Source organism: Diuraphis noxia, unplaced genomic scaffold, assembly GCF_037042655.1.
Source record: "Diuraphis noxia isolate RWA-SAM2 unplaced genomic scaffold, SU_Dnox_SAM2 contig0002, whole genome shotgun sequence".
NCBI classification, from domain to species: Eukaryota; Metazoa; Arthropoda; class Insecta; order Hemiptera; family Aphididae; genus Diuraphis; species Diuraphis noxia.
Genome location: NW_028301712.1, coordinates 18,479,082 through 18,489,766, shown reverse-complemented (window position 1 = coordinate 18,489,766; position 10,685 = coordinate 18,479,082). Strand labels below are relative to the sequence as shown.

The 10,685-nt window shown below is 26.6% G+C and overlaps 2 protein-coding genes across 2 annotated transcripts; one reads left to right on the top strand and one right to left on the bottom strand.

Moving 5' to 3' along the window:
* Positions 1 to 122: 122 nt before the first annotated feature.
* Positions 123 to 5,780, top strand: LOC107173304 (uncharacterized). Its single transcript, XM_015523791.2, has 3 exons — positions 123 to 197; positions 2,407 to 2,908; positions 5,552 to 5,780. Exons 2-3 carry the CDS (start codon positions 2,509 to 2,511, stop codon positions 5,704 to 5,706), a joined length of 555 nt encoding a protein of 184 aa, XP_015379277.2. The 5' UTR covers positions 123 to 197; positions 2,407 to 2,508; the 3' UTR covers positions 5,707 to 5,780.
* On the bottom strand, positions 5,766 to 7,117 carry LOC107173306 (Ejaculatory bulb protein III). Its single transcript, XM_015523792.2, has 2 exons — positions 6,848 to 7,117; positions 5,766 to 6,152 (listed from the first exon to the last, which is right to left on the bottom strand). The coding sequence occupies exons 1-2, from the start codon at positions 7,038 to 7,040 to the stop codon at positions 5,950 to 5,952; spliced, it is 396 nt and encodes a 131-aa protein (XP_015379278.1). The 5' UTR covers positions 7,041 to 7,117; the 3' UTR covers positions 5,766 to 5,949.
* Positions 7,118 to 10,685: the final 3,568 nt, after the last annotated feature.

Here is a 10,685-nt window from a genome sequence, read left to right as displayed (position 1 = left end):
TTTAAATCAATTAATTATACTAACGCATATGCATGGACAAACATTTTTATTTTTATGCGTCAACTAAATAAAATAATTATCTCTTATCTAAACCTAATTAACGCATTTCTATAACGAATCTTAAACGTATTTAATATGCGTCAGTCGATTATACAAAACCCAGCAAGCAACGTTCGATTTTTCTACTTAATAATGTTGTAAGTAAAATAACAAATAATTAAGAGTTGACGTAGTTTTACGGTTAAATTTTTAAAAATTATTTATATATTATACAATGTTTATATAAATTTATATATTTATTATTATGAGTACATTAGTACAAATTAAATTTGATTCAAGTTATACGAAAATAATTGCTTGTGAAAATATAATACATATGTGATATGTCACGTTATATGATCTCCTGGTAATCTCTTTATTTATAGTAGGTAATCTAATATAAAACTTTTTTAGTGACATTTAGGGAAATTCAATTATTCATCCAAATAAATTAAATATTTTTCAAATTTAATGAGTCCAAAAACTAACATCCTCCTTAATGTTTCTGATAACTTTATTAATAGACATTCGTCTTCCATTCTAAAGTTTCTTAATTCATTTTCAACCAAAAGTTTTGTATCCTTTATATTTTTTATGCAACTAATACATTATATGATTTAAGTATATGGCCATTAGTTATAATATGTTGTGAATGATATAATAAACTAATAATTATAATAATATTTATCACGTAACATCCTTGTATTTAATTGTTGAAGTTCAATACAGTGGTAGCGATGAACTATAATAATAACAATAAAAAACTGTATATTGTGTACTTATAATAAATTTAAAAAAAAAAAACAATTTTCTGAAATTATATTTTAAATTTAGGCATAATTATAGTGAGGATTTTGGAGGTAAACCTTTAAAGTTATCCTTATAAAATTACGAGACAAAAATTTAAATGTTCACATGAATCAACTAGTAGGTAGTAGGTGCAGTATAATATGTGATTAATAATACAGTAATTATAAGAATAAGAACAATTAACAAATGTAAGGTTTTTTTTAAAGTTATTATAATATTACCAAATGCTTTCTTAAAAGATATACAAATTCATTCACAATAGCCGCATAATAACCTATAATTGAGACACAAAAGAACAAAAGTCCAATTAAAATATTCATTTATTTTCTAGATAAAAAAAGCGTATTTATACAGAATTACATTTTTTTTCCAATTGATGCTTTAAGATGAGCGAAAACCATTAGCTAACAAGCAAATTTTTTAGAAACAGTATAAGACATAATTTTAAAAATCGTAGATTTTGACCCTTGTTTGTATAAGTGAAGTGATTGTCATTATATAGGTAATTACATATCAATCAAATTAAAGTAAAATAGTATAAAAATAGTTAAGTAATAATAAAAACTAATTCATAATTAAGTTATAATTTATATCAGTACTAAATCACAATATACATCTAATTATTTACTTAAAATCTTCTTAAATGTATAGAACATCTTTTTATTTTAAATAGTTAATATACATTAATAATTAACTGTTCATTCGTTTTTCAATTTTTACAATTGTTCGATTGTAATGTAATACAGTATAATCTGAAACCAATTAGCAATTTAAAAAATGTAATACTCTTTATAAATAACTATTAAACTTTAGATTCAAAGAATATAAAATTTAATAATTATAATATAATTATTGAAATTAAATTACATTGATAATACGTTATGTTTTAAATTTGTTTTTAATATCACATAGAATAAATCATGGTGATTGTAATGACTGAATTATTTTTATATCTACATATACCTACCTACTATTTATTTTTTTATACTATACGATTTCTTGTTGTAAAGGCACTTACAATAAACTTATTATATAATTATAAATTGTAATGAACTTTTGTTGTTTGGAAGTGTGATTAAATTTAAAAATATTTCAGAACGATTATTCGTAATTTTTCGTTTTTTTTTTATCCTAGGCACTTTTTTAAAATTTAATATAACATTAAAATTAGTTTTTCAACATGTCCAATTTTCCAATTTTATTTTTCAATTTTATTTAGTAATTTAGTAGAAGATAAAGCTTCAATTCATAGATGTAATAAAAATTATTTATTTATCTAATCATCATCAAATCAATAAGACAATAGCCAATGTTATGAAAATTTTTATGCGAGTGCACTGTACATCGATATAGTGTATATCTGGCAACTACTATTCATTTCATAGGAAATACCATTGTTTTTCGCTAGTTTTGCTTACAAACTTACAAACTTTTTCTTACACAGCAATCAATGTACGTAAGTAAAAAACATGTACGTGTTCCGTCATTATGTTGATCCCTAGCTGACTTAAACTTCATATAATAATAAATTGTAATATTGAAATTTCTGTGTTATAGATTTTTGGTAGAAATCGGTTACTAGTTTTGCGAAGAATTGTGTAGAAATCGCGTACACATATATATATTATAAACAATATACATGTATAATAACACAACAACATGTTTATCGGACGTCAACACCGCCAGAACCACACCGCATCGTGTCGCAACATGTCATCGTTTTGCCTGAATTCTGTGATCTTAATGACCGTGACCACGGTTGTGGTGACACACGCCGCATTTACTGGGAGCACCACCTTAAATGACGAACCGGGCAGTGATATTCATCTGTTCAAGGAGGACGTCGACTACAAAGAAAACAACTCCGATAGCGAAGAAGGTTTTTTTTTTACCATCACAAATTTTTTCGGACGCAGAAGACACGATGAGGATGGTGACAAACCAGATTTCATCACCACTTTTGACATAATCAGGCTTTTGGACGAGAAATACGCTATGAAACAATTTTATTGCGTTATAAATGAAGATTCGTGTGACGCCGTCGGATTGAGACTCAAAGGTAAGACGTAGTTAAATAGAATGCGCTTAATGTGTACTGTGACGGTACCTTCGGCATAATACTTAAACGTATTATAGTATTTAAGTATAACAGAGTACTTATTATTATAAGTCTCCAAATTCGAAGAGGGGAGGGGCACTAAATATTTGTCTTAACTCTAAATGTCTAAATTTTTTGAAAATTTAATTGTGTAGAAAAATATGATGTTTTTAGTAATAGTTCACATTTCTAATAACTCTTATAAACAATGTCATGAAATATTAGGAAGTCACTTCAATCGCTCCTAAATAATGTAGCTTTAAGGCTAACCTTTTTAAAATGTCTATTAATAAATACTTATGGAGAATCTTGTCATAATAATTTACTAATTTTCGAGATTTTGATCGATGTTATGAACATTTGAACTTCATATATATAGGAGAATATGAATAAATAAAAATAATAAATAAAATTTAATATAATATAAATAAATAAATAAACAAATAAATAAATACCTACATATAAATTAAAATTAAAAATTGAAATTATATATTTCCGATTAATATTTAATAAGGGTATGTTAAATCCTATTCCAAATAACACATATTATATTGTTATAAATTCAATTCAATCATCACTCCATTCAGAATCTAAGTTTAAAATTCTTCAACTTTATAAGTATTAATATTTGCCTATATTTAACCCCTTAAAAATCATCTTTATTATGGTCATCTTAATAAACTAATTATCCACTTAAAGCATCTTACAGAAAAGGTTATTAATGAAAAAAAGAAAGTAAAAAGTAAAAATTATCTCTACTAAATATTAAAAAAAAAAAGTTTATAAGGAAAATTAAAATGTTGCATATATTATTGCACTTAGTATAACTACCTACTAGGAAGTTGGATGTAAAATTGAATTTATATAGCTGACATAACTTCGTTTTCTTATTATAAATCGATTTCAACTCGTAAATTGTTACTTCAATATTCTGTACGAATGTACATCTTAAGAATAAAATACATTAATCAAAATTTGTAAAGTCTCTGGTGTACGTCGTATCATCACTATCAGCAAATGAGAAAATTTCTTATCATTTCACTGACTTATATACTGAATTAAATATGCTAAAGAACTTTTATACCAAGTTTTAAAATGCTGAAATTATTTGATAGATTGTGTTAAATATATTATATACAAATATTAAATTGATAAACTATAATAGTAGTGAATATATTATATATATAATTCCAATAAAATGATATTGGCAGACAAACTGAAGCCGCCAGAAATAAACATAACATCATCCCAGAACATCTATACGAATCACTAGGCCTGAACATAGAAACCACCACAAATACTCTAAGCTTCATCAAAGATATACAAATCGGAAATTTATTGTAAAAAATTAACCATAATATGTAAATATGTAGTGTACTAACAAAATCATTGTAATAACTAATCTTATATAATTGTTAATTGTCAAACGTCAGCCAGTGGCCTTCGCTGCCGAGGCTTATTCTAATAAAAAAAAAAAATGATATTGTTCTATGAAAACACGAGACACGAATTTATTTATTTAAATACAAAAAAATAATAAAATAAAATATTTATAATACGAGTAGTATTCTACATAAATGGTAACATTTTCGAAATATTTTAACTCTTTTTAAGCTGTTTATAGCCTTGACATTTCTTTAGAATTATTCTCGATAAAGTGTTTCCTTATTAAAAAACGTGCATTTTCAATGAATCATTTTCAAAACAATTATTTTTATGTATTTAAAGCTAAAATTTTTTCAAATCTTTAAATTATTTTTCGGTTAAAAATTCATTAAAGTTATTCTTTTCATGGCTAATATTAGAAATATTAAGAGGGTGCAACACTCGTATTATTTGTGTCTTAGTCTTAAAAACGCGTAACATAGCAAATTTACGTTCAGCAATTCACGTTTTACTCCATTAGTTTAAAAATTAAAGTGAATATACTATTATGAAACTTGATGGTAAAAACATTATCTGTGTTTTGTTGTAAGTATTTTTACGATAATTCAGTTTTGAAGTAAATCATGAGCATTTTTATTTTACAATTTATTATACGCCCATATCTCACTTAAAAAATGAAAAATAATTCCATCGAAACACAGATAATGTTTTTACCATCAAGTTTCATAATAGGTCTACTCACTCTAATTTTCAAGCTAATGGAGTAAAACTGTAAAACGTGAACTGCTGAGCGTAAATTTGCCATGTTACACATTTGTAAGACTGAGACAACAAATACGGGTGTTGCGCTCTCTTAATAGAATATTCCTAACTAGTTATTCCACCTCTATAAAAAATAAATACTTTTATGTTATTTATAGCTATTAGATATTTCCGATGTTTATTATTTTTTTTTTTAACTATTCAATTTGATTATTTATAAAAATATGTAGAATTACACACCGTTTTTTATCTGCAATGGTTATCATCGAGAGCTTAATATTATAATACATTAATTACAACAATATGCTCGAAAACTACTGTACAGCAGATTGGTACCCACTTGTTCATCTTTATTATCCTTAATCAACTCTCTTTCTATATTTTATAGACAGTCGTAATTCATAAGTACATAGTTAATAATTTTTTATCCTTAAACTATCATACTTTATTTTTCAGCTACTATACCTGAAGAGATAAACAATGATTGTGAACGCTGTACCTCAACAGAGACCAGCAATATCCGACGAATTTTAAATTACGTGAAAAAACACTATCCAGAATTTTGGGATCGTGTCGAACCAATTTATAGAACTAACAAGACTACAGCTTAAACTATATTAATATCGTTCAAGTACATAGAATAATTAAAAACAACGTAAATAATGACAAATTTGTTCATAAATAATTAGTATTTATTTTAATAGAAACATATTAAATCTAATTTTTATAAGCATATAATTAAATTATATTAAAATACCTTAAGTAGAAAGAAATACATCATTCTTTTTGTACTGGATCAAATACAACGGAAAATGCATAGGAAAAGTTTAAGAAATAATAAAGAATGAAATGAATTAATTTTTAGCACCTGCAGCCTTTTCTGAGTCGAGTTTTTCGAGCTTCTTCTTGTATTCGCCCGATGGGTCGTATTTGGCGGTCAAACGATCAAAGTCGCTAGAACGGTTCTTGATCAAAAACTTAATCACTTTTTCTGATCTGTCCTTTTGTACCTCGGTACATTTGCTGCAGTCAGTTTTTAATGCATCTGGTAGAACTTCTGTAAATTTAATGAGACAACAAAATACAACATTATAACATTACAGTATATTATTATGAAAACGAAGTATAAAAAAATTAATAAAAATTTCAATAAAGCTAGAAAAAAAACAAGGATAAATCACATTTCTTTCTGAATGATATACAGTATACACGGTAATTTATTTAATCTAAATGAAAAAAAATTACAACACCCGGTGAAAGTGATATCTATCCGAGTCAACAAGGTCTTATATCGATATAATATGTTTGATGTGAAAGTGAAACCAGTAATATTATGAATACAAATATTGTTAGTGTTGATCTTATTGATCATTACGGTATCTTTGTTAAGTATAGCACTATGTATAATTATTAAATTAATGTTCACGAGTTGATAATTTAGTATGATAAATAAAATTATATTACCTACTGACGTACCTTTAAAATTTTAAATAAGTATTGGGTTAAATATTGAATAAATATATTGATTTTTTTTCAATAAATTAGCGATTAGTTGATACTTATTTGATACATATATAGTAGTTGTTATAGTATATATCAGAAGCATATCGGTATTTAAAATTTTAAACACTTATCGTTAAAGTTAAACCAATGGCATTATAAATATTAAATTATGATTATTGTAATTAAATAATAAATAATCTATTTAATATAATACATGTAATAGTATACGTTTGTTCTTATATGACTTACTCCTCAGTTCTCGGCCTTCGTTGGTACAATTTCCTTCGTCTAACAAGCATTTGATGTAGCTGGTTAAAATTCTGTTGTTGTTCAACACCTTGTCTACGTCAAAGTTATCAAATTTAGTTGTGTACTTTTCTTCCGCCAATGTGAAGCACGCCAGAGACGCGACCAGAACGACAAATAAATTAAAATGGGCCATTTTATCAGTTTTAACGAATAAATATTCTTGAAAAATTAGTTTTTGTTAAATCGAAAATATCATATGATAAAACTAAACAAATCACGGTATCTGCACAGCCTTATATACCATTCCCACGGCGATCAGATTAAAGAGAGGAAGTACAGATAGTTCGATTTAGTGGGAGAGGTATACCGGTTTTTAATAGCACGTCCATTATATTGTAGATGTTAAATAAATTTGAAAAATATACAATTACGTATTGTAATAGATGTTGCACAGATAGTAAACAATTTTAAAGTAAATGTGAACTCAGTTAATTGCGATTTATTAAATATATCAATAATAAAATATATATATATATATATATATTGTTTATGTATGTATGTGTATTATGTATCATATTTATGATAGGTACCTATGCCATACTATTTATAATGAAAAAAAATAGACACATATACTTAACTATAATTAATAATTTGTTTTGTACAATTAGTTATAACTAATTATATATTACAAAATATAGTTTCTCTTTAACTGTTTTCCATCAGTCCATCAATGCAATTCTTTTTGATGAACATTTAAATTTTTTTGAATATATTTAACGCCTGTCTGGGGCTAGTCTTTCCTGTGTAATCGTTGCTCCAATGTTAAACAAATGTTTAAAATACAAATTAAAAAGTATAATTTCTTTTTATAAATGATTTATATATTTATATATATTTATATTACATACATATATATAATATATTACATATATTTTATTATATATTGTATGATATAGGTATGATTATGTATGTATCTTATATCGTACCGGGGATATATAAAAACAAACATAAATTAAAAACTCTTTGGTAGTTCTTTTAATGTAATAAAAGACAATTGGTAATTTTAGTTTATCTATTCTGGTCTTTTTATATTGATTATTTTTTCATAATATATCTTGCTTGCATTGTAGTAAATTGTTATATATATATTTTTATCAATTTTAAATTTCTAAAACTTTGTTCACACGTTAAACTGAATAACTATAAAATGTTAAGGTATATTTAGTAAACAATTGATTTTATATTCGGTAGGTATCTTATTGCATTTAGTAGTTTCATTTTCATCCAAGTTGTAAACATACTTTTTCAAACTTTCTAAATCTGAATTTAATTCAACTTTACAAGGTGATTTCCACATGTAATGCAAAATATTTTTATCATTTTTTACAAGTTACAACCGACAGTCATCTCAAAATCATTTTGGTTTTGTCCAATGACAAGTATTGTAATAACAATAAACCATCATACAACACGTTAGTAACAGCTAAAAATAGTTTTAAAATGTACGAATAATAAATATATGATAACTAGGTATCATCATATTTTTTCTTGTTAGGTTTGGAAATTTGATATACGAATAGGGATTCAGACATACATTGTATCTCAAAAATTTAATTTTACTAGATATTCACATTATCCAAAATATATAGTTGAATTCGGAAGACCATTGGAAAATGTGAATCCCAAAATATAAATTTCAAAAATTTCATTTTCACTTGTGAAAACCCCACATTAAAATATTTTGATGTTAAGACGATTCGGAGTCATTATTTATTTCGTTTTTACTAGCATAACTTGCATGGAAATATATTATAAATTATATAATACCATGCGTTTCTGCCGAATATTCCTAGTGACTATAGTGCGACCCATGCACCTAATCTCACCTATAGGTTACAATTTATAACTAACTAGTACCTATGATTTAGCATTGTTCTGAATTAACATCGCCAACGTAATAAGAAGCTTAATGCTTATGCATATTATTATATTATCATGATTACCACGTTAAGATATCTGGTTTTATCTTTAGGCCTATAGCAAGTAATTTATAATAAACAAATACAAACACATTTCACGTTTAAAAAAACACACACGTCACACACACACAAATAATATCATGCTGTCAGCTTTACATAACGAGTTTTAAGATTTAACATGGAGTTTCCTTAGCCGGTAAAATAACATTTGAATTGTTAATCCGAACTACGGTCTTGTGAAAGACAAGTCCGTAATCAAAACTGCATAGATGTTTATCATAATTATTATAATAAATTCCATAGCAGGTAACAGGTACCTACGTCCTACCTGTATATTATTGTAGAGTATTGGTTCCCTGGTTCAACTTTTTTTTTTTAACCACGACTGTCAAAAAAGCTAATTGAGTATTTATACGGTCCGTGCAAGGACAGTGATTTTCTAGAAATCTTAAGGAATTTTGAGTAGCACTAACTCTCGTGTAAAATTTAACAGCGATTTATTTTCATATTATGAAGTAGAGGTACCCAGGGCTGGACTGGGTCAAAAATTTCTACCGGGAACATAAAAAAAATCATCCCACTTAGGTGTACCTATAAAAACAACCCTAAAAACATATATTGAACAATATTATTATTAAAAATTAAAAAATAGTTAGTACAAAGAAATGTTATCATTTTCATGTAAAATACATATGTTTAGACTCCAAAAATACACATTAATACATATTAAGCAATTCATTAAGATTTGATCTTTTTTTGCGAAATTATTTCGATTGTAATTTCATTATCCTGCAACGCCATAAAAATACCAGATTCAGCTTACGCCTGACATACCTAAGCATAAATGATTTTAAATTATCTTGACTCAATGAATTTCTTATTCTATTGAGAATATATTTCAATTTCGAAAACATTCTTTCACAAGCTACTTTTGTTGACCACAGTAATGAATTTGAATGCACAAAATATTGTCTATTAAGCTTCGCTGTCAGATTATATTTCAGTAGTACTGTACAGCAACATAAAATACAATTTCGACACGCTTTAATTTTATTACATCATGTTTTCGATTTTTTTTTTTAAATTTCCGAATTAGAATTGTTAATACTTTCTTTTAGGTCTAACTGCTATTCCTCGTCTATAAAATTATCAAATGTGTTATCTTCATCGAGAGTAACAATTTTAAGCGGTCCCATTTTGAAAAAAGTCTTGTAGTTCGGATATCAAGTTAGCTCTTGTTATACTCTTGTCACGATTTACTACAAGCTCAATTTATTTTGTAAATGCTTTGCAATTTTGTCGCACACCCATGTCGACAGTCGGGAGCAACCATTGGAGTGTTTTCGAGTTCAAGCGACCAAATTTAAACAAGCGGCCCACTGGGAAATTCCAGGTATTCCGCCTACCCAATATAGTTCTGTAGGTACCAACTCGAAAGTGCAAATATGTCCAGTGCGAATCCGTTAGAAAAAGTGGCACCCACGTAGGGTACCAAAAGTATAGTTCAACCGCAATGGTTCCACACAGGTTTCAGGACCTGGACCCCACTGTAGAGTAAACATTATAAATAATATAAATGCATCATAACTACTCATTTCGATCATTAGATCGTTGAATGAATTATTAGGCGTTGTAAGTGCCAAATATATAAATAAATATAGTAACTAATATAACTATATAAATTAAATAAATTATAAATTATAGATTTAGGGGCCCTATGACTGCACTGGTCCACGGAAAACCTGTGGGCACCACTACCACTGGTTAAAAATGAAACTTTTGACACTTAATGTGTCTACCATATTTTCAATACAACTCGAGACCAGGTAAAACAATTTTTTTTCAACTTGACCGGGGGA

Coding starts and splice junctions, on each gene's coding strand:
- LOC107173304 (XM_015523791.2), top strand. CDS start 2,509: ATGTTTATCGGACGTCAACACCGCCAGAACCACACCGCATCGTGTCGC. Junction 2,909..5,551: donor CGTCGGATTGAGACTCAAAG/GTAAGACGTAGT, acceptor TTTATTTTTCAG/CTACTATACCTGAAGAGATA.
- LOC107173306 (XM_015523792.2), bottom strand. CDS start 7,040: ATGGCCCATTTTAATTTATTTGTCGTTCTGGTCGCGTCTCTGGCGTGC. Junction 6,153..6,847: donor CGAAGGCCGAGAACTGAGGA/GTAAGTCATATA, acceptor TTAAATTTACAG/AAGTTCTACCAGATGCATTA.